At 46.2% G+C, this 24,722-nt stretch overlaps 1 protein-coding gene across 8 annotated transcripts in view; it reads right to left on the bottom strand.

The window, feature by feature from the left end:
* Positions 1 to 51: 51 nt before the first annotated feature.
* The window catches only part of BACH2 (BTB domain and CNC homolog 2), a 379,241-nt gene continuing 354,570 nt past the window's right edge, over positions 52 to 24,722 (bottom strand). For 7 of the 8 annotated variants that reach the window (XM_061131763.1, XM_061131759.1, XM_061131762.1 and 4 more), the window contains 3 exons: positions 24,207 to 24,313; positions 13,335 to 13,541; positions 52 to 6,261 (listed from right to left, as the gene is read on the bottom strand). In XM_061131763.1, coding sequence (XP_060987746.1) covers positions 5,794 to 6,261; positions 13,335 to 13,541; positions 24,207 to 24,313 — 782 coding nt within the window. In that variant the 3' untranslated portion in view covers positions 52 to 5,793. The remainder of the gene's footprint in view (positions 6,262 to 13,334; positions 13,542 to 24,206; positions 24,314 to 24,722) is intronic. The other variant, XM_061131765.1, reaches the window with a different exon arrangement.

The raw sequence follows: 24,722 nt of genomic DNA, 5'->3' as shown, positions 1-24,722 counted from the left end.
GCTCTATAATCTCCAACACAGGGATCAGAGAAAATCAGTTTACAATGCATAATGATATGTCTTTATTTCATCAAAAGAAATGGTGTCTAGACAAAATTCAGTTAACATTAGCAATTCAATTGAGTGAAATTTTTTTTTTGCACAATAGTGTATTTACAATGAGTAAATGAAGTTTCAATTCATTAGTTCATAGCAATGTTTTTTTTTCCCCCCAAAAAAGGTAAAAATTCTTAGTTACAGAGAATAAGCATCAACAGCCATTTCATTTTTACAATAAAAACCACAAGAAAAAACCACAATCACTTAGGAAATAAAAAGACAAGCCTAAGAACTAGTACAACAAAATGATGCATTGAATTAAGTTACATTAATCGCATAGAATCTGTGTAAAAAGTATGTAGAAAAACACCTGATGTAACCTGTTACAGTCGTTGACCAGTTATGAGAGGTACAGAGGGTTATACAGGTAGATATGTGTGAAAACTGTCCGTATTGTTCAACCTGGGGAGGAAGAGGAGAGGGGCAGTCGCCCCTTGCATACACTGAGAAAACCCTGTTTTGAACATGGCCTCTGGAGTTTGTAAGGCATAGATTGGAGGTGCACTTGCATTAGACTGGTTCTGGAACAAATTCTCATGGGCCCACGGGACCTCGCAAGCAAAGGTGGCACTTGCCTCAAACGGCTCACCGTGTCTGACCAGCGCCCGAAGCTCCTGAACGCCATGGAAGCGTCTGGATCACTTAATAGAAGTGGCAGGTCTTTTAGGTCGGGGCATGAATGGGCCTCTCAGCATTCACACATGCACAATGCATGGTTACGACTCATGTGGAGATCACCCCTCTGCCTCCAGGCATGTTTTGGTAGAAGACTTAGCATCAAACTGGAGGAAGAAAAACCCTCTTTGTCCAAATCCCTTCACCCTTTCCTGTCCCCACAGGAGTGTCTGGTGCTGCAGTTGAGTCTACCTGAAATGCACACTCTGGGTGCCCTTCTGTGTCTAAGGAGGCCACTGTGTTGTCTGAGGTCAGTCCACTGGAATGGAAAGGAAAGTCAAGGTTGGTTGTCCATTGCTGGAAAGTGAAACGCACACACCATGTCACAGGAAACCAGAGCTATGAAAGTGGGCCTCTGCTGCCGAGTGGGTTTTCTTCACACCATGGCGGCATCCTTGTCATATGACAATGAAAATGCACTGATACTCATTTGCTATAAATACTATCTCCCAAGGTGGAGTTTAGGAAAATACTACACACTTACTTTTCTTTGCAAGAAATGTTTTTGCACCGTCAGTCAAATAATTTATCCTCCATCTGCCGCAATAGGTCTTTTCTATGTACAAAGAATGCTTGCACACACTATCTGTGTACAAATATATTTTATTCTGCAGCATCCGTCTTTGATGCTTGGGTCAGGAGCTAGCTTGGGCAGTATTCGGCACACACAGCTTACACACAGAATGCCTCCAGGCACACAGAATGCCCGCGTGAATTCCAATTCCACACAGGCTTCCCACTGGGCACTGACTTGCCAGTAATGGAACCCACAGCAAAATCCTCAGTTTGGGGAAGAAAGACTAAGTCATGATCCAGTGAATAGCTTTATTCTTTAAAAAAAAAAAATTGTGTTTCTTTGCCTATTTATAGTGATTTGAGGACAAAACTTCATTCTTTTTGCCCTCTTGATCAGCAACTCCTCCAACAAATGTTAAGTACTAGTGGTGCAGTTTGAAGTCATTTATTAAGTGGCTCCTAGTTGAAATGGGGCATAATGTACAGAGCTAGGGAACCCATAGGAAGTCTAAAGAGCTTTGCAGGCTTTTACTCATTTTGAGAGGATTATGCTACATAATCTAGCAGATGGATCAGCTTGAAGAAGCAAGTGGGGTTTTCAAAGCTGTATATTTTCACACCTTTTTCTGTTCCTTTCTTCTTCTTTAATGGCAATCATAAAGCATTTAGAGAGAAAGTGTAGGTTTAGACCTCCTGACAATAGTGCTGGACTTCAGAGTGCCCACCTGGTTTTTAGACGTGCTCTCACGCGAATTCTGTCGCTGGTCCCTGCCTTCCTTTTCAAGAAGCGGCAGCTGACATACTAATCATCAGCTTTTTTTTTTTTTTTTTTATTTCCTTGGGAAAGCAACACAAGGATTAAATCCAAAATCATAGTGCATCTTAAGAGCAGCATACCTTTAGAAATACAGTTAATAAATTACTTGTACACAATACAAAATACCCTTCCCTACGGCAGCATCACCTCTGATGCCTGAGTCATTATTAAGGGAACCCAGAAGAGGAGGAGCAGGTGGCCTAGTCACTTTTCCAGCTCTTTTTTTTGTTTGTTTTTGCCATGGTTTGTTCCAGAATCAGTATGTTGTGAAGTTATTTTATTCAAGGCACCCCCAGATAACGCAGAGAAACAGACATATACAGCAAAGCATGCACCTGCCCAAGCCGGACCAATCTGAACGAAGTGAGGTTGTCTGGAGACACAAGTAGAAAAAAGGCAGATCCGAGGGGACTAGTCTCAGGCAGATGTTAAGTAGCCACAGGACCACCTCTACTGTCCCTGCTGCAGCAGCCCACGCCTACCCCAGCCACTTGGAGACACAACTGCCTGTCACAAGGACCCTCCTGAACATTTCATGGCTGGAATATAAATGCTGGAGTTCCTTATATCTGCAAGGATAGAACCTTAATGGTACAACTAGACGTCACCATTCCACATCAACACTACTCCGTGCTGTTTACTTGCTTTTCTCTTTCATAAAAGACTTGGGTTGCACTAATGGATCCCAGGAAAAGGAGACAGGCTGGTTTTCAAACTCCACTTGAGGCAACCTGGACCATGGTGCCCAGCTAGTCCTCCCTTTGAATCAATCTGGAAATAATCTTGACAAGCACATGGTTCAGACCAGTAAGAGACACAGACACGTCGCGTCAACTGAACAAAGCCAGTCGCTGTTCCTGGTGGACAGAGAACCAAATTCCAACAACTTGTTCAAATCTCCAAGAAATCGAAAGACAGTTTCTCCAGCAGTGTTTTTAACTGGTTGCTTCCCATGGCAGGCATGGCAAGGGTGTGGTTAGCAAAGAGAGAGACATCCGAGGCAGGGGTTGGCCAGAGGAGGCCATGGGCTGAGTTGGGGGGAGAGATATACAGGAAACCCCCTCCCCAGCTGGAAGCCAGCAGCGCAGGATAAAGGAAAGGGGGGGCGGGCATTCAGAACAGGGTCAAGACGACCAGATGCACATGAGTGGGTACCAGGGTCATTCACAGCAATGAGCCAGTTTGGACCTGGTTATGATATGAGCAGAAAACATTCCTTTTTTAAAAGAAGAGGAGGTCACTTAAAAAAGGCAACAAGAGTTAAAAAACCAAAAAAAAAAAAAAAAAAGAAAACCAACAAAAAAACCTTTAAGCCAACTCTTCCACCAGAACACACACCTATGATGGATCACGGCATTCACATTGAGTTTAAATCAGAGCTGTCACCAGTCTTCCCCAAAGGCAAACCTCACAGAGAAGCACAGAACTAGGCCAAGAAATTCCAACAGCCACAACAGAAACCGTAGCTTCGACTCAGAGCAGGAGTAAAATGTATCTTAGACAAATGCACGCGCACACACACACACACAGACGAGAAAAAACAAAAGCCCAGAGGCAGGTTCTAAAAGTGGAACTATTTTCAAAGAAAAGCCTTTTTTTTTTAAACCCTACCGCATGAACCAACAAATTTCTGGCATTCATACATATTTAAACATTTAGCACTAATATTTGTACAGAAAAAAGTTAATAGTACTAAAACATATGTTACTATGATTTCACGTTTCGCCTACGTCATATACTAATTTCCCCTTTCACATGCAGCTTTAATATCGTCCAAACAATGGCACAAATGAAGAAACAAAATCAACCGTCTAGTCCCCACGGCCCACCACCCCATCCCCACATTAAACTGTTCGGGACTCCTCCCCGCAGCCGAGCTGGAGGACCCACAGGAGCGGGGGGCTGACCTCTCCCCCAGCACAGGCTTCGAGGGGTCTGCACCCCTTCCTGTAAACGCAGCCAGGGGCCCACACGCCCCCTGAGCCAAGGGAAGCCGCTCTCTGTGAGTTGCAAGCCAACCAGTTTTGCAGCAAAAGAAGGAAATCATCATCAGGAGAGAGTAGGGAGGTGCGTGGTGGGGGTAAGGGGCAGGGAGGGCTCCTGGACGCATCGTATCCAAAGCCTCAGAATGAAATCTGCCTTCAGACCAAGAGAATTGGTGGGAAAACCTCAGGATGCAACTTAAAGCATTTGGAGAAACAAGGGAGAAAGAAATGCTTTTGTCTGCGCCAGGAACAGACTTCAGGCTACAACTGTCTTGCTCTCTCCTACTCGGGCGGGGCCCGCCGCATCAACCCCAGGACAGCCACAAAAAGGTGGGACCCCCAGGGCAGTGATGCAAAGCCCCTCAGGTGAGTCCCGGGGGAGGCAGGTCCTGGGCTGGGTGGCCAAGCAGCTAAGTCCTTCGAAGAAGTTCCTACTGTTCTATACATCCAGAGCAGGCAGAGGTCTAGGGCAGTGTTGAAATGAATGGGACTTACTCCCAGACTGAGAAACCAGTTCTAACTTGCTATCTAGGAGCCAAAGCCTGCTGAGTTCCGGTATAACATCACGATTCCCGCTGTTTCAATGCACTTTCCAGTGAGATGTCCAAACTCTTTCCCCACTTAGAAATCTGAACATCAACTCTGAACTCTCTGCATTTTAACTTTGCTTAGGAAAAGGTGGGGAGGAGGTGAAATATAAAAATATTCAAGCAGATTATTGTCTACATCCTAGGATGAATTCATTATTTGGCAAGATTGTTTTTCCTACATAATTATCACCTGAGTGCTTTTTTTTTTTAATTAGCTGTTTTACTTTTTGAAGAGCAAAGAATATACAGTTTACTTGAGTTATACTGAAGTGACAACTTCATTTAAGAAAATACGTTTGACCCAAAACTCAGTGCAAGTGGCAAAGTTGACCTTGACTATACAGTATCCGCAAAAAAAAAAAAAAAAAAAAAAAATCTCAACTGGCACCATCTGAGAGTGCCCAAATCAAACCAAACCAACAAGAAATAAAAGGTCTGAAATAAAATGTCAAAGAAAGCTTCTAACACTGAATTCTGTCCATAAATAAGCACAACTTGAACTGTGAAGCAAGAAAAATGAGCAGGTTAACAGTTACGAACCGGTTCTAGCATCAGAGACAAAAGAGGAATGTTGGAACCTGTTTATAAACGAGAAACCAAGTTTCCAGTTTCAGGAGGAGAAAACTGAGGCATGCAGGACTTTTGCATATGGAGAGAGATAATATATTTCATATATATTATATATATACTATGTACAGTCTAGCTATAAAACTTTGATGTGTATAGAAGCTGTCTTCCATGAAAAAAGTTGAACATTCAGAAGAAATTCCTGAGATAGGCTTTGTGACATGGGCCACGGAGAAAAGAAATCCGCGGTTGGGTCCTAGAGGTGTTAGTCCATCCCTGTAAAGACTGAAATGAACCCACAGACAGACAGCTTTGCCACTGTCGTCTTCCCTTGCCTGAACAAGGGGTAGCACCATTGTGAGGGTAACTATATGTCGCTCCTGCTTGAAGGGAGGAGAGAATACTAAGAAACAGTATTGCTGCTAAGACCGCTGTAGTGTGCACCAGATTCCTTCTCGGTTCTTCCAGACGACAGACGAACAGCACTGCAGGCTGACCCAAGGACAGCTGTGTGGGAGGGGGCTGAGAACTCGCAGGCAGGCCGTCACTGGGGGTAATCTTTCCTGGGTTGTTCATCCGTTGTACACTTATCAGTCATCTCCTGGCAGAAGTCCACGGTCACCGTTTGGCTCCTGGGTTCCAGGGGAGGCCCTCGCTCAGAGAAGGCCCCTGGGTCGGTGCCCTCCAGCCTCCGAGCAGAAGTACAGTTCTCCGAGGCGTTGCTGGGGGCCCAGGGGGGGCCGGGGGCCGCCGCCCCCTGCTCCAAGCAGCAGGGCGCGCTCTCCCCCGCCGCGCACTGCTCCACGCCCAGGGGCGCGGGGTTAATACTGGGGGCTGTGGGAAGACCCACGGGTCTGAGGACGGGGCAGTACCGGTGCAGGGCCTGGATCTGCTCGGGGCTCTGGATGTCTCGGCAGACTTCCTGGGAGAGGCACGAGAAGTTGTCCAGCAGTTCTCCCATGCACGCTTTCAGCTGATTCCTCTCTGACAGCAGCTTCTCTTTCTCACACACCTGGAGGAGACAGCAAAAAGAGGAGACCTGATCCAGCCTGAACGGGAGCAGCGCAGACCCTGTGTTCTGTGGGGGGGGTCCTGCTTCAGTTTTTCGCCTCCTACATTAGAGTGTAACTCAAGAAGGACTGGGGCTTCCCCAGTGCCCCACGGTAGGGAAGCTGCCTGCAATGCAGGAGCCCCAGGAGACGTGGGTTCGAGCCCTGTGTCAGGAAGATCCCCTGGAGGAGGCCCCTGCAGCCCACTCTAGCACTCTCGCCTGGACAACCCCATGGACAGAGGAGCCTGGTGGGCTATAGTCCACGGGGCTGCACAGAGCTGGACGTGCCTGAAGCAACTTGGCATGCATGCATTCATGAATGACTAGGTCAGAATCTAGAAACTTAAAAGCTCCCTATCCAGGGAGCCAGGACCCATATTTTGGCGTCTCCCCTCTGAGCAGCCCACAGAGATGTGCCAGCGTCCCTGACACCTTCCCTGCGGCAGCTCTTCATCCTTCTCTGAGGCCTGGCCAAAAAAGTGAAAGTGAAAGTTGCTCAGTCTCATCCGTCTCTTTGTGACCCCATGGGCTATATATATATAGTCCATGGAATTCTCCAGGCCAGAGCACTGGAGTGGGTAGCCTCTCCCTTCTGCAGGGGATCTTCCCAACCCAGGGACTGAACCCAGGTCTCCCCCACTGCAGGCAGATTCTTTACCAGCTCAGCCACTAGGGAAGCCCCTGGCCAAGCGACCAGCAAAGTCTCCACCCACCAGAAAACTGGAGACAATCAAGATTCCAGTTGCCTGGTATTTGGGGTCTGAAGAGAATCAACTGGAAAACTCTCAGTTCCCAACCTTATAGTTGAAAATCTCCCCCAGATATATTAGGGTTTGATTTCTGAAGGTCAAAAATAAGTGACCAGTTCCAACTATAAGACATTCTGTAAAAAAGGCAAAACTACAGAGACACAAAAAGATCAGTGTCTGCCAGCGGCTGGGGTTGGGGAGGGAGGTAAGAATAACTGAAACACAGAGGATTTTAGGGCTGCAACTACTCGACGCGACTGTCACAGCGAATACACGTCATTACACATTTGTCCAAACCCACAGAACGCACAACACCAAGAGTGAGCCCTACGGTAAATTATGGACTCTGAGTGATTACAACTGATCAACACAGACTCACCCCCTGTAACAAGCACACTACCCTGAGAAGACGGTGAGTGAGCAGAAGGGGCAGGTGGGAACTCTTATTTTCCTTTCAATTTTTCTGTGAACCTAAAACTTCTCTAGAAAAGCAAGTCTATTTAAAAAAAAAAACAAAACACCGTGAAAATTGCAAAAAAAAAAAAAAAAAAATTCAGCCGCTGCAGTTTCCTATGGTTCATCCGACATCAGCATGCTCTTGGCCTTTGCAGCCGACGGACTGAACACAGTGGGTCCTCTCAGGACGGCTGAGGACTGTGGAGTGAGTCTCAAGTACCCAGTCTCTCTGGGCGTGGAAAGTGCTCACAGAAGTGCTAAGACAGGCTTAGTGTACTAGCCCAGGGTTCTGAGATGTTCTCCTCGGAGAAAATGCCATATAGACTCCGGTGTTACTAAAACTCATCACCCTATAAAAGAGGTGAATGTGGTCATAACTATCTGTGTAAGGACAGAACGTAAGGAATCTCCCTGAGATGCACAGCTGTGAAATGGACGGAGAAACTGGACATTTGAAGGGGTGTGAAGTGAGTCCTGACCCTTTGCAAGGGTATGCAGAGGGCTGAGGAGTAAATGAGAGAGGATGGGAAAGAGAGAGGGAAGAGGGCGGAGAGAGACAGAGATTCAGCAAGAGAGAGCGAGGCAAACACACGGCCACAGGGTCTCCTACCCGGGAGCTGCACGTGCTGAAACACGAATGCAATCTGGCAGGCAGTGTGGGCATGTGTGTTGGAGATAGAGATTTACACGGGGAAAGGGCACCTGCTAAAATATTTATAAATTTATCAAGAAAACATGCTTTAGAGATGAAAAATAAACAGATGTACAAGTGCAACTTGAGACAGAAATACATTTTGCAAGTTTGCAAAAGCAGAGTGAGCGCCGCGGGAGACCAGTGGGAGTGAGTGGGTGGGACCAGCCTGTGGACACCGCCCCCCAGGGGGCTGGTGGAAGTGGAGGGACGGAATAAAACCCATCCGGAGGGCTCCCGAGGAAAGGACATCTTACACCAGTAGCGGTGCAACTTGGACCTCCTTCCCCGGACCTGCAACTCAGCCAACTGAGAGGCAACACCACCCCCGGGGAGGAACTCAGCCTCAATTCTGCCGCATCTTCTTGGCCAAGTCATCTACCCCTCCAGGCCCACCAACCTGCAACGTGTCCTGGGCCACTTTCTAGAAAGGAGAAAATGCTGCAACTGGCAGTGTTTTGGCTCTCTGCAGCAAAGGCCGTATAAATCCAGGCCTCGGTTAAGAGCAGGATGCTTTAAGCCACAGGTGTACTGTGGGTGAGCACGTGAGACACTCACATTCTGCAGGGAAGGTAGCACGTTATTCAAGGGGTTTCCAAAAAGGCCAGGGGAGAACTAGGAGATGCCCTCCGGTTTCAGCTGAGCAATGTCAGCACAGAGCTTTAAGTCTCTGCCGCGTGTGTGGCTTAGACGTTTTCAATTTGTTCCGTATGACACAGGTACACAGAGAAGAGAGCTAGTTACCAAAACTCAGGCATTTCTCAAACATGGGTGATTAGATTTACTCCTGTGCCTGGAAAAGAGCGCAGGGTCAGCATTACCATAGGCATATGCTTAAGGCTCGATGGCTTATCGCCTGCAGGCCCAGCCTCGCCTGAGTACCCAACTAAGCCAAGCAGGCTTCCAGAAGACCCACACTCACCAGCAGCGGTATCTGGCTTCCTGATGTCGGCTTAAATTAAACATTTTTGTTACTGTTGTCACATGTGTGTGCTCAGTCGCTCAGTCGTGTCCAACTCTTTGGGACCCCATGGACTGTAGCCCTCCAGGCTCCTCTGCCCATGGGATTCTCCAGGCAAGAATACTGGAGTGGGTTGCCATGCCCTCCTCCAGGGGATCTTTCCAGCCCAGGAATCGAATCTGCATTTCTGACATCTCCTGCGTTGGCAGGAGGGTTCTTTACCACTAACGCCGCCTGGGAAGCCTCGTCGTTGTTGTTGTTAGAACATTAGAGAAAAATTTGAAAAAAGAAGGAATTTTCAATCCCAGGACTCAGTCACAATGTCTAATACATCTGAGGGCAACAGACATTTCCTGAAAGGCTTCAGGGGCTTGCATTGGAGACTCAGAGATCATCAAGACTGTCCTGGTCATGAGGAATCTATAGTCTAGGGCCGGGACTGAGGAGACAGACAGATACACAGATAACCAATACTAATGTGGTAAGTACAAAGTCAGACATCAGAAAGGGCTCCGAGGACAGAAACTCAGCCTCACCAGAGACCCAGCAAAGGGGCTTCTAGGAGGAGACAGCAACCTGACTCTTAAGGAACAAAAGACACATAAAAAAACAGTCGAGGACTGTCCCAGGTGGATGAGACACAGCAGAGGCAGGAACACAGAGGTGGAAACAGCGGGAGCTGGGGCTGGGGGAAATGCACCCAGTTTGATTTTACTGGGGGTCCAGTTCCAGGCAGGGAGTAGAAGGTGACGCTAGAGGGGATTGAGTCACGGACAGCACAGCGCATCTTGTTGAGGAACCTGGCCTTTATCATGTAGGTGATGGCAGCTGCTGAACATGCGTAAATCTTCCCTGCTTGGTGGGTGTTAATTAGATTAAAAAGAAAACAAAACATGACGTCCAGGACTATCTTGAGAACAGGTAACATTACAAAACTTTTTCTTTAGTTTTTTAATTGCTTTACAATCCTGCGTTAGTTTCTGCTGCATAGCAATGTGAATCAGCTACACGTATACATATATCCTATCCCCTTTGAGCCTCATTCCCGCCCCCCACTCCCATCTTACCCCTGTAGGTCGTCACAGACCCCTGAGCTGAGCTCCTTGCGCCATTCAGCAGCCTCCCACCCTCTCCTTCTCCCACTGTCTCCACAAGTCCAGACAACAAGTAACATTTATTCAAAGTTTCTCAAGTGGGTCTTAGGAAGCATCACTACACACAAAGCTAGTGGAGGTGATGGAATTCCAGTTGAGCTATTTCAGATCCTCAAAGATGATGCTGTGAAAATGCTGCACTCAATATGCCAGCAAATTTGTAAAACTGAGCAATGGCCACAGGACTGAAAAAGGTCAGTTTTCATTCCATTCCCAAAGAAAGGCAATGCCAAAGAATGTTCAAACTACCACACAATTGCACTCATCTCACATGCTAGCAAAGTAATGCTCAAAATTCTCCAAGCCAGGCTTCAACAGTACATGAACCGTGAACTTCCAGATGTTCAAGCTGGATTTAGAAAAGGTAGAGGAACCAGAGATGAAATTGCCAACATCTGTTGGATCACCGAAAAAGCAAGAGAGTTCCAGAAAAACATCTACTTCTGCTTTATTGACTATGCCAAAGCCTTTGACTGTGTGGATCATAACAAACTGTGGAAAACTCTTTAAGAGATGGGAATACCAGACCACCTGAGCTGCCTCCTGAGAAATCTGTATGCAGGTCAAGAAGCAACAGTTAGAACTGGACATGGAACAACAAACTGGTTCCAAATTGGGAAAGGAGTACATCAAGGCTGTATATTGTCACCCTGCTTATTTAACTTAAATGCAGAGTACATCACGAGAAACGCTGGACTAGATGAAGCATAAGCTGGAATCAAGATTGCTGGGAGAAATATCAATAACCTCAGATATGCAGATGACACCACCCTTATGGCAGAAAGCGAAGAAGAACTAAAGAGCCTCTTGATGAAAGTGAAAGAGAAGAGTGAAAAAGTTGGCTTAAAACTCAACATTCAGAAAGTTAAGATCATGGCATTTGGTCCCATCAGTTCATGGTAAATAGATGGGGAAACAATGGAAACAGTGACAGACTTTATTTTCTGGGGCTCCAAAGTCACTGTAGATGGTGACTGCAGCCATGAAATTAAAAGATGCTTACTCTTTGGAAGAAAAGTTATGACCAACCTAGACAGCATATTTTTTTTTTTCCTAGACAGCATATTAAAAAGCAGAGACATCACTTTGTCAACAAAGGTCCGTCTAGTCAAAGCTATTTTTTTTCCAAAGTCATGTATGGATATGAGTGTTGGACTATAAAGAAAGCTGAGTGCCGAAGAATTGATGTTTTTGAACTGTGGTGTTGGAGAAGACTCTTGAGAGCCCCTTGGACTGCAAGGAGATCCAATTAGTCCATCCTAAAGGAAATCAGTCCTGAATATTCACTGGTAGGACTGATGCTAAAGCTGAAACTCCAGTACTTTGGCCACCTGATGCAAAGAACTAACTCATTTGAAAAGACTCTGATGCTGGGAAAGATTGAAGGCGGGAGGAGAAGGGGACAACAGAGGATGAGATGGCTGGATGGCATCACCAACTCGATGGAGATGAGTTTGAGTAAGCTCCGGGAGTTGGTGATGGACAGGGAGGCCTGGCGTGCTGCAGTCCATGGGGTCGCAAAGAGTTGGCCACGACTGAGGGACTGAACTGAGCTGAACCTGCACTCTCACATGTCCCATCTTGCTCTGAGGTTCTCGTCAGGACCCTGGCCCACCAGGAGGCAAAGGACCGTCAGGTGTAGCCTGAGGACCCACACTCAGGTCCCGACCACAGTGCACGGCCTCCCTCTGCTTCAGGCCGCTGCAGATACGGCTCCTGGCATGACTTTCTAGGACTGGGCCAGCAGGAAGGATGCGCTGAATGAGGCTGTACCGACTGCCTTCAAGGGTACAGTCAGGAGCCAGAGGCCACTTGGATTTACTTCCTGTAGCTTAAGGTTGCTGATTCAGAAGGGAATGCAGACTTCTGAGTGAGGCGGAGGCTTGAAAGATCAGAGATGAGTCCCAGAGACAAAAGACTCCCCGGCACGGGAAGAGGTGATGACCACTTTGAGGCAGAAGGTGCAGAATTCAGGGCCCCAGGGCTGAGAAGGGCTTCAGGAGATCAGGTGGCTGAGCCGCCCCTGGTCGCAGGCTGGCGTCCTGCCCCTAACCCACCCCTCCGTGGGAGGCAGGAGAAAGCAGGGCAACGACAAGGTTTGGGGTCAGACAACCAGACTTGCATTCAAGCTCCATCACAAAGTGGGGAGTTACCAAAGCTCTCTGCACTCTGGTTTCCTCCTCTGTGAATGGAGATAAAGTAGTACTTAAATCATAGGGATGATGTGAGGATTACACGTGACCAGCTACAGAAAGAGACCAGAAAAATACCTGGTCCACATACGCAGCACTAAATGTTAGCTCTCGGCTCACGCTGAATGGAAAATAAGAATTATCTCTACGGGAGAGAAGGAATGGGAGTTTCAGATTAGCAGAGGCAAAGTATCATACATAGGATGGATGAACAACGAGGTCCTAGTATATAGCACAGAGAACTACATTCAACATCCTATGACAAACCGTAATGGAAAAGAATACGAAAAACTAAATATATATAACGGAGTCACTTTGCTGTACAAAGAAACTCATTATAAATCAATTAGACTTCAAAAAAAAAGCACCTCTATGCGAATGTGAAAGTGAAAGTAAAAGTCCTCAGTCTTGTCCGACTCTTTGTGACCCCATGGAGTACACAGTCCATGGCATTCTCCAGGCCAGAATACTGGAGTGGGTATCCTTTCCCTTCTGCAGGTGATGTTCCCAACACAGGGCTCAAACGCATTGCAGGAAGATTCTTTACCAGCTGAGCCACCAGAGAAGGTTGGTGGTTTGAGCACGCCCAGGGACGACTGCCCCTGTGATCCATACAAATGGCTAAGATATAAAACACGGACACACAATCACACAGCCACACATATATTACAGATGTAAAGCTATTATTTCTTGTTAAGAATGCCTTTAAAAATCAATGCGAATGTCCCTGAATGGTGGCCCGTCTCTCTGCCTGTCTGGCCTCTGCTACTGAAACGCCGCATCAGTCTTGATCATTTCAGGTTGCTGACAGCAAAGGGCGGGCCGACTCACCAGCTTGCGGATTTCACATTCCAAGTTCTGAATACAGTCCAGCTTCCTCTTGCGGCAGCGCTGGGCGGCGATGCGGTTCTTGCTGCGCCGGCGGACATCGTGAATGAACTCTAACTGCTCTGACGTCAGCTTGTGCATCTTGATCATCATCTGGAAGTCATTCCTCGGAAGGTCTGTGATTTGATCGACAGGAAATGGAAGTTTGACCTGCAACCAAGAATAACAGAACATGATTATGGCAGCTGGATTTTATAGTTTTCATTCTGGTGAGTGGAATATCAAAAAATGGTAAAATCTCCTTTTTAATGATGACCAAGTACTATGAAGACGACTGAAGCAAGCAGTGATGATTCTTTCCTGTTTCAAATATAAACAAGACGGAATAGACAGTCAAACAGAATATGAGCACACACATATTATGGTGTGGTTATCATTCCTGAGATCTCAGAAGCAAACAGCATGGAAACAATGGAAAATGTATACACTGTCATGGACACAGCATTTTTGTAAGCAGGGCTCTACAATTAGTGGAAACCCACTCCCATTGAGCCTCAACTCAGTGAAGTAACAATTTACAGACAGACATCATCTGAGGAATCATCTAAAACACTTGAATTAAGAGAGCCTGTACACCTTGGAGATGCTGGAAAGATGAAACAGTCGGTGTGATTTGCAGTTACAGCAGCGTAAGGGAGACAGACATGGGGAGAGAACCTGGCAAGGCTACATCATTGTGATCTAGGAGTTAGAACTGGCTTTTGTTCCTTCCTGCCAGACGTGAGACCTCAGGCTGGTTACCATACTTTTCTGAGCCTCAGTTTCCTCATCTGCAAAATGGGACATGCTTTTTAGTTGCACAGTGCTATGATATGCCCATGAGGCACTACGGATTTAGGGAAAATAAAATGGCCCACTCTCTCACATTTTCTTTTACAATGTGATGCTGACCTTCCTTTGTCAAAAGGTGGGATGCATGTTCCTGCCTTTTGACCAATACAATGAAGTGGGAGTAATCCATACAACTTCTGAGGTGACATCATAAAAGCTGCACAATATCTTCTTAGGCCTCTTAGATCAGGGCCAGCCTCCAGGCTGTGGACCAGTACCTCCTGACAGATCAGCGGCAGCATTTGATTAGAAATAGAAGGCACAATAAATGCAATGAGCTTGAATCATCCAGAAACCATCTTCCTCACAATCAGTCTGTGGAAAGATTGTCTTCTACAAAATTCGTCCCTAGTGCCAAAAAGGTTGGGGACCGCTATCTAAGATTGTGCTCTCTTCAGGACAGCTTGTGGAGAGGCCCAGGTGGAGAAGAACCAAGGTCTCCAGCCAACAGCCAGCATCACCTCATCAGTCCCATGAATGAGCCACCTTGGATGAGGATCCTTCAGGCCCAGGCAAACCTCCAGAGGTTGCCTCCTGCCAACATCTGACTTAAACCCCATGAGACATTCTGAGCCAGGCGTGCTCAGATCAGCCACTTCTGAATTCCAGACCCACAGAAGCAATGAGAGATGTTAAATGATTGTTTGAAGCTACAAAGTTTTGGGGTGATTTGTTGCATGGGTGCGTGCTAAGTTGCTTCAGCTGTGTCCGACTCTTCGGCCCTATGGACCACAGACCACCAGGCTTCTCTGTCCACGGGATTCTCCCGGCAAGAACACTGGAGAGGGTCGCCATCGAACCTACCTCTCTTACATCTCCTGCATTGGCAGGCAGGTTCTTTCCCACCAGTGCCACCCGGGAAGCCCTGGGATGATCTGTTACACAGCAACAAACAACCGATGCAGATACTGTTTGCAGCAAGTCTCACTTTCAGATTCTTGCAAATCAAGGAAAAGGGAGAGCATCCTCCAAAGAAAGAACACTAGTCATTTCAGAGATGGATCTGTGTCCTTATATTCTGCTAAACGCTTCTTTACAACCCTGTGGCGGTTTGAAGTATTTCTTAGAAAAGGAACCAACGTTCTTGAGCTTCCTCAGCACCCACGAGATAGAGAACACAGACGTGCACCTTCCAGCAGTCTGCCCCTGCGCCCTTCAGGACCCCCTATGAGGCAGAGACTTCAGGAGTCAGCTCTGGTCCCGTCCAGAAGCTTCCGGAAGTGGAAGGTTGAGTGTTGCTTGGCCAAGACACGGCGTCTCCCAGCTCAGGGGCTGAGCGCCTGCTTAACGCGAGCGTCTGCTTTGGCTACACCAGCAGATGGCGCTATAAACCCAAACGTCGCTCAGGCACCGGCCCAGCGCTGTCCAATGCAAACAACGCCAGCTGCCAGAGGGATTCTTACGCCTTCTCGTAGCCACGTTAAAGGAAGTGAAAAGAAACAGGTGACGCTGATTTCAACAACATATTGAACAGGACGCAATGTAGCTGCAATATTATCAACAGGAATCAGCATGAAATTAATAGGTAATTCACCTTGGGGGGATACCACGTTTTCAAAACCTGAGGCGTGTTTTACACTTGGGTGTGCCTCGCATTCAGACCAGCCTCGTTTCCAGGGCTCAGCAGCCACGTGCGGCGTGTGCCTCCGGTACCCGACCGCGGAGCGTTAGCGGACGGAACAAGTCGACTCGAGCGAACTTGGATAACCAGAGGAAGAGACAGGCCGTGCTGGGTTTAATGGATCAAAATCCTTTTGGTGAAGAAATGGCCCTTAGTATTCAGAACCTACGGGGTTATGTCTGGGTCGTTCAGGGGAGTGAGAGGAAGATCTTTAATCCTGAGCTCAGGCTTTTGCTTTGGTTGCATCAGAGGCAGGCAGACCCTGAGTGAGTCTGGACATTTGTGGTTACTTAATCCCCTGGCACAAAGGCAATCCTACTAAATGATCATTTGCCTTCCTGTGGCTGGGTGTGATGGCTCAGTCAGGTTACTTCCTAGCTCTGAGCCTCTGAGACGTGGCATTTGCTGAAGGCTCCCAATGGGTGCTCTGATTAAACTTCCGTAGGGTGACCTCTGCCCCATGACACCTGTCCGATGCCGGCTCAGGAGGGCAGAAATCACCACAGTGCCCATGAAGTACCATCGGCTCAGCCCTGCTCCGGCCGCTAACGACGGGCGGTCAGCACAAACAGCTCCTTGTCACGGGCCGGCAAAGGGCTTTGTCCACGGGCTGTGTTTGCACAGGGCTTAGAATGATATGAAAGAATGTTTGATTTCCCTTTTCTATGCTTGGATAACAAACAGACTCAGATCCTGGACAGCACCTACGCAGCACAGAGGCCTGTCTGTCGGCCACACGGATGTCCCCACACCAGGCAGCAGGCGTGCGTTCACAGCGGGGGTGACATTGGGCCTCACAGCATCTCCCCCTCTGCTGACAACAAAGCAATTCAGCTGATGCTCCAGACAGTGCCTGCTTATTTTCAGACAGAATATATACCTATGGCTCAGGCCACAGGAAAGTCTCAAGGCCTTCTAAACCAAGGGTTACTGTATTTAACACTCTCCAGACAGCCAATATGAAAAAAACCACTATGGTAATAGCACCGAGCTTGACAGTAAAGAGGAAAAATCAACAACGCTGGTTTCAAAGTCCTTGAAGCGAAAGGCCATGTAACTTTTCAGCGGAGCTATTGCAACGCAAGCTGCTTTACAAAGAGGTCGAAGGAAAATTGTCCACTACAGACTTTCTTCCATGTGAAAAAAATCCCCCCAGGCCCAACCACTCTGGTCTCTTTCTGAAGTGTGCTGAGACCCCTAGAGAAAGGGAGGGCTTACCCCAACTACCAAAGGGAAGCCCCTGACGTTGTTCTTGGAAAGGCAAGGCAGAAACCTCACCACAGCTATTCGCTAATTTCAGGGTAGGAAGTTCCAAACTGACGGCATCTTCCCTGGAGATACATGTCAGCCACAGACCCACTGAGAGGCTGGGGAAACGTTCCTTTCCCAGGCTGGCAGGCACCCACCTATTCCCCAGATGGGCTCAAAAGTCAGCGAAAGTGACTTGGCTTTGGACACCGAGAGGGCCGAGGCCCTCCTGCCTTTCTCCCAGCAAACTTTTCCAACCCAAATAGACCCAGTAGGACTTCACATCTTATTTACTGTCCCTCCACCCACTGATTCCTCCAGGATTTCACTTTGGAGGTGACTTAGTTTTCATGCCCCGGACCCTCATAAACAGTGAGGGGACGGAATGCAAAGTCCAGCGAACCAGCAGCACCACCTATTAAGCGGCGAGCCTGCAGCCACATTCAGTGGTCAGTCACGCATGAAGCTCAGCACAGAGGCAGAAAGCGGACCAGGCTCTTTAGAAGGGTGGGGGCCCAGGGGGTCTGGGAGGCCCGTGGTCTCTTCAGACAGGTGGTGCCCCAGCTTGGGTTCTCAGTGGAGACTCACTCTGACTGTCAGAGGCATCTCGGCTTGTCCCATCCTGAAAGGACCACGGTGGAGGATGTTTTCACCCGGGACCCACTCTGGGCTGGGTCAGTAATAACCAGAGGCGGGGATTTCACTCCTGGGGGCTCCAGCTCTGGAGCCGATGGTGGAATGAGTGGCCCCCCTGCTGTGCAGGTAACCTCTGGCCCCAAGGGCTGACAAAAAGTGGGAAGAGGCTGTGACATTTGGACAGTGAATGAAGCTTAACTATTCCTCCTCCGGGGCCTGACCATGGGATGCTGCTGGCTAGACCCCAGGGGTGGGCACTTCTTTCTCACCAGACAGAAATCAGCTGTTCCCTTTCTCTCTCCTGCCAACACTTAGCCTGGTTCTACTGCCCAAACCACATCCCTTCTCTTTCAGTGAAACAAAAATATCATTTAAGAACTGTATGAGAAGTATAACTTCTAGCAGCAAATTCAGTTACGAGGCCAAAGAAGAGAAAAGAATTCCCACTCCCAAACACCGACTCTCCTGGGCCTCCCCGTGACCTTTGCCGCCTCTGCACGCTTGTTACAGGCTGGTGATGAGCTCGCGCCTCTCAATACACATCTCACTTTCCTGATGACTCTGGTGTGCTGCACGGGGGCTACTGGAGAGGCAGGACAGAGATGCAAATGTTGCAGAAAGAGGCGAAAAGAAGCACCTCTTTCGTCTAGAGATCCCAACTAGAAGCACCAGCCCCTGGGGTCAAGCTTCAATCCTATCTCCTTTCTTGGTTTGACTATTAGATGCTGAGCAGAAGCTGCAGGAAATTGGATCCTCTTAGCAGTACCCTGAGGATCTTCTCCAAAACCTATAACATTTATGCTCTTTAAAAAAAAAAAAAAACACAAAAACTTTCTAGCTGTGCCGCGGGGCATGTGAGACATAGTTCTCTGACCAGGGGTCAAACCCACAACCCCCTGCATGGAAGCTCAGAGTCTTAACCACTGAACCTCTGGAAAAGTCCCTAACGCTAACGCTCTCGCAAATCCCTCAGATCCCTGTGAGCTGTCTGGGGATGAAGCAAGATGCCCTGTGGGCTGACGATTCCAGTCTTCTTTGAATGGGGACAGCCAGCTTTGAGCCGGGCAGATGCCAAAGACAAAACCTCCTCTGCCACACAACTGTCCTCCTAACCTCTGATCTTGCGGTCCAGTTTCTGGAACAAACACAGGACATCTAGAATTTAGTTGTGATGCTACAATTCCTGAGCCGTGTGATCCCAGGCAAGTCTTTTCCTTCTCGGTCCTGAAGTTCTCTGAGGATCTGGGAGTCAGAGGGATTCAACATCTGCCCTACTTAGCCTACAGGGTTGCCATGAAGAAAAAAATTGGCTAACAGATGGAGAAAGTGCTTTGAAAAGTCTGAACTGCCTGCTAATTGTGAAGGGTTACTAATGTTGGCAGGAGTAGTTGCCATTAGTAGCAGCATCAGTGTTTCAGTTCGTCCACCATCTTTCTTTGTCACATAGCTTCTTCTTTGGGTCATAGGGTATGCTTTGGAGTTCCAGATGCTAAGAGTCTTTCTAGACAACATGAAAACATTGTTTTCATTAGAAATGTGGCTGACTTCCACGCTGCCCAGAATGGTTTTCTTTTTATTAAGCAGACCAACTATAGTTCCTTTTAAAAAGATTCCTGATTCAACAAGCCACAAAAACGACTGTAAAATTTTTATATCCAACATATGTCTGGAGGTCAACATCTGGGTGGAAGAGTTAAGAGTCAGACATGGCTTTTCTATAACATTTCAGGGTTTGTTCTGGACCTTACTCCTGCCTGCCCTCACACATCCACAAGCATACACGTACACACAGCACCCTCATACGCTTTTACCACTCTTGGTATGAAAGGTGTTAATAAAACAAATCCAACTAACTAATGCCTTTGACTGTGCAAATAAACTGTCTTCCTGCTGCTTCTTTATTAAAATCTACAGTTAATGCTTGTGGTGCAAAACTATTCACTAAGACTCTTACTACTTGGCACATGCTTGTGACTTTTCAATAATTTTCAAATTCTAAAAGCAAACCTGTAAACCACAATGAGGTACCATACCACTAGAGCGACTATATAAAAAAAGGACAATAATAAATGTTGATGAGGGTGCAGAGAAACTGGATTCCTCATACAAGGCTGGTGGGAATATAAAATGGTTCAGTTACCTTGGAAAACAGCCCAGTAGTTCCTCAAAAGGCTAAACTTAGGAGTTATCATATGATTTAGCAATTTCACTCCTTGGTATATAACAAGGAGAATTGAAAATATATGTCTATAAAAAACCTGAACACAAATACTCTTCGTGGCATAATCAGTAATAGCCTCAAAATGGAAATAACCCAGCATCCCTCAACCAATGAATGGATCAACAAAATTAGTGTATCTACACAGTGGAATATTATTCAGCAATAAAAAGGAGTGAAGAACAAATAAAATGATAACGTGCCAGGTGGATACAGTGATAGCAAGAAGGAACTTAGACAACATGCTAAGGGATGAAGCCAGACACAAAAGCCCACATGGTTAGATTTTACTGAAAAGAAATGTCTGGAATAGGCAAATCTACTGGAGACAAAGGTATATTAGTAATTTCTTGGGGTAAGGGAAGAGGGGAATGAGAAGTGATTGCTACTGGATATTGTATTTCTTTTTTTGAGGTGATGAAAATATTCTGGGATTAGACACTGTAATGGTCATACAACTTTATGAATCATTAAAAATCACTGAATTGTTCACATTAACAGAGTGAATTTTATGGTACATCAATTGTATTTTAATTAAAAAAAAAACCTGTGTGATATACGTGCACAGAAATCAGACATCATAGGAATAAACAGAAATAAACCTTTCTCTATATTCCCTCTCTCCAAATTTGCCTCCCATTTCATTTTATTATCTATACTGCTTTTATTGTTTATAATATGTTTATTTATAAAGTAAACTAGGACCATGTTATCTACACTGTTTGTTACTTTTTTCACTTTATATGACCTATTCATTTTTTCATAATTGGAAGTAAGAAAGAAAATTCCCATGTTGACTTTTTAGGTATGAAGGCATGAAGAAACATAATAATCACTTGATTACATTAAACTTAAATTTTTTTTAAATGGAAAAATATACTATAGAAATAGACTAGGAGAAATAAAAATTTTAAAAAATAACATAAAGAATTCAAGAAACTTAATGAAAAAGGTCATGGTTCTGAAATGACTTGACAATTATCAAACCTAATCTGTAATTATATTTCAAGATTTGTGCTTGTGCTCAATTGCTCAGGCGTGCCTGACTCTTTGAGACCCCGTGGACTGTAGCCCACCAGGCTCCTCTGTCCATGGGACTTTCAAGGCAAGAATACTGGAGTAGGTTGCCATTTCCTTCTCCAGGGGATCTTTCTACCCAGGAATCAAACCTGAGTCTCCTGCAAATCTCCTTGTATATGAACAATTTTTATTTTATGATAAATAAAGACCAAAAATTTAGTTTAAAAAAACAGACTAGGAGAGGATATAGGCAACATGTATAAGAAAGGATTAATAGTCTTAAATTAAGGATTCTGTAAACTCATTAAAGTCAAACACCCCCCCCTACACACACAAATGGACAAATGGCAAGTCCAGGAAAGAAAATACAAATGATGAAGACATATAAGAAAAATATAAACTGCATTAGAAGTCATCATGTCCTGTCCATCAGACTGGCAAATATAAAAGGACTGGTGACCGCTACAACTGGCAAGAACAGGGGGCAATGGACACACTCGTAAGCTCTGCTGGAGGATGTGTGAATTGCTACAACCTTTTGAGAAAGTAAACAGGTAGTATTTAACAAATGAGTATAACCTTTAACCCACTTATGGAACTTTAACTCACAAAAATAAATGCACCACCACTAAATAAATATGTTCACAAGCAGGTTTATTGCAGCAATGTTTGTTAAGAGGGAAATACAGGAAATGGAAATGTCTGTTGAGAGGTGATCACTGAGTCAGCTGTGATGTATAGGAACCAAGGATATTAAAGAAGCTTGTGTTAACTCTATACAATTGACCTAGGGGCATGTACGCAGCAGACAGCTGTGTGCAAAAAGCAAGTTGCTTAGTAATTAAATGTGTGTTATGCAGTACTTAGTCACTCAGTTGTGTCCAACTCTTTGCAACCTCATGGACTGTAGCCCACCAGGTTCCTCTAAATGCTATTAAAATAAAGTCCAAACCCATAGACATGTGAATATGTTTATATATTATTGTAGGCACAGAGAAAGCCTGATAAGTTTGATACATTACAGGCTTGGTATGTTCTGCTTGATTATTTTAAAAAAGGAACCTCAAAAAGATGGTTGTTGATAAAGGACAATATTGTGTTTAGTTAAACTTTCCTTGAAGCTGGGGAATGCTTAGGATGAGAAGTCAACGTTGATGAGATGGGAGGGTAAAGACAGTGTACCCAGAAATCAGAATATTCTGTCCACTTGGAAAATAAGTCACCTGGCACCTTGCATGAGAGCAGATCAGGGCAGAACCAGCCCAAGAGGTGCTGGCTTCTGAATCATTTATATTCACCCTGCGAAGGGTTTGCCTTCAGTGATACCGCTGGAGACCACACTTCCACTGGGGTCAAAGAAACTTCCCAAAGCAAACGATTAGCTCAAAGAGGAGCAGTCATGCTCAGTTCCTGAGACAGTACTGGGAAAACCTAATCTCTTCTACTTTAGGAAAATGAAAAGGTCAAATTGTGAAAACCTTAAACTTTACTAATAACAATTCTACCTAAAACTGGACTACTGAGAGGGGCTAAATTTGACTCCTGAAATGGCACAGAAATTTGGAAAATACCTTTTGAGACTGTTCAGGAACGTAAAGAATAGATTCATTTTTTAAAAGTGAAAATAAAAATATTTTTGAAAATAGTGTATATTTTTTGAGGGGGGATCAGTCCTGTTCATGACTACTGTGTAGGCTGAATAATTCTTCTATTTCACTGATTCATTTAAAGCTGAAAAGTTATAAAGACTTCTCTGATGGTCCAGTGGTTAGGAATCCACCTTCTGATGCAGGGAAATTGGGTTCAATTCCTGGTTGGCGAATCAAATGCCACATGCCTCGGGGCAACTGAGCCTGTGCGCCCCAACCAGAGAGAAGTTCATCCACCGCAATGATGAAGACCCCACATGCCACATCTAAGACTCAGTGAAGCCAAAACAACACAAACCCTGCAAAGCTCTAAGACAGACAAGTGATAAAGTCTCAACATAGGAAAGATACCTGGGCCCTTGGTGGCATTCAGTTTCAAGAACTGACTTCAAGTTCTCTTTGGGGATGTAAGAGAGATAAAAGGAGATTTTTCTGAAACTGACAGGTCCTTGGACATATGCAGCTGTCATGAACACACACCCCTTTTATGGTGGCGCTCCTCTTAAGAGAGAGACAAAAAGAAAGAAAGACTGAGAGACATTTGTCTTTTTCGCGAGATATGTATCCTGAGAGAGAGAAATCATTATGCCAATGGACTCAGTGACTGGGCTTCTGAATCAAGAATGCTTATGAATAATTTCAGGGGAAAAAAAAGAAAGCCTCCTAAAAGTTGTGATCAGAGAGAAAGAAGTGAGTGAAGAGAGAGAGAAGACAAACTTGAACTGTTCTCACCAAATCTCCACTTTCTCAGGTGACGGACGCAGAGGTGACTCTGGCTTGGGACACTGAGCCCAACCCTCCATTCCAAGCCCTAGGGGATACAGTGTACTCAAACAGTTTCCCATTCAAATTTCCTTTTTATTGTCTCTTAGCTAAACTAAATCCTTTCAGTATATTTCTCTTTCCATTTCTGCTAGGTAGGAACGGAGCAGTGGGGACCAGGCTAGGTAGAAAGCGAGGAAGTGACCACAGGGCATGTCTGTAGTTGGTCCAGGGAGCTTTGGAAGCTGTTTACAAAACATGCCCAATCTAAACCCTTCATGTGCTTCTTGCCAACCTCACAGAGGGCTGAATAAACTGCACGTGGCTCTGTGAAAAGCCAGCTCACCCCGTGTGGCATTTCTGCTGTCTGGTTGGGTTAACGTCCCTGCTTTACTGGAGGCTAATATCCAGGGAGCGCAGACGTGGATGAAGGGCACTGGCCTAATGAGAGTCACGCTTCATTTCCTCCTGTGTTTTTCGGAGATGCACTTCTCAGGAGGGGCTTGGCACTGGGCTTGCTCTGAGACACAGGTGGCCCTCTCACGTGGGGTCCCTGGAAGTCACTACCAGATCGTGACACAGACACCCTCAGCTCTTTCTGGGGGCTTCTCGTGTTCCAAGGGAAGGGGGAGCACCTGCGGTGTCCACTCTTTTCTCTCTTTGGCCACGTGAGTCTCGCTCACGATGTGGCTGGCGCTGCACCTGCTTCCTCTCCCAGCATTGGGAAGATATGGATGGAGCCTTTGGGAATTTTTACCTAGAAAGCACTTCACATTTAGTGTGGACGAAACCTGCTACCCAACCCCACTGCTCCTTAAAATGACTCTCACCGTTTGGGGGGCACCTGGGCAATGACCCGTGATACGGTCAGGTGCAACCGACAGAGGTTCTTCCTCAGTGATACTGGGGCCAGGATGGATGGTGAGCTGTCCATCACCTGCATTCACAATGGACAAGGGATGACTCCAGGGTCCCTGTTGACAAGGAAACTTAAAGGTGCTGGGAAAGCATGGGCTTACTGTGACTCTCTCCAGTTTCAATCAGTCAATTCTGAAAGCAATTTTATATTTTTCTTCTCACTGAAGAAGCGAGGGGCAAGGATGAGGGTGACAGGTATGGCATCCTTTCAAAGCAGGCAGAGAAGGGAGGAGGGGATCTGAAGTACCTGCACACGCTTTCAGGCATCGGACTTTTTTCCCACTAAGCTTTTTGCCTCTGCTTTTTGAGGACTGAAATCTTGATCAAACTTCAAGCGCTTTCTAGGGCAAACTGGTTAATTCTGAATCACCTGGAAGCATCCTGCCTCTGTGTGTGTTGGGGAGGGTGGTTTAGTCGCTCAGTTGTGC

Source organism: Dama dama, chromosome 28 (genome assembly GCF_033118175.1).
Source record: "Dama dama isolate Ldn47 chromosome 28, ASM3311817v1, whole genome shotgun sequence".
NCBI lineage: Eukaryota > Metazoa > Chordata > Mammalia > Artiodactyla > Cervidae > Dama > Dama dama.
Note: the sequence above shows the minus strand (reverse complement) of the source record. Positions and strands in the feature narration are given on the sequence as shown.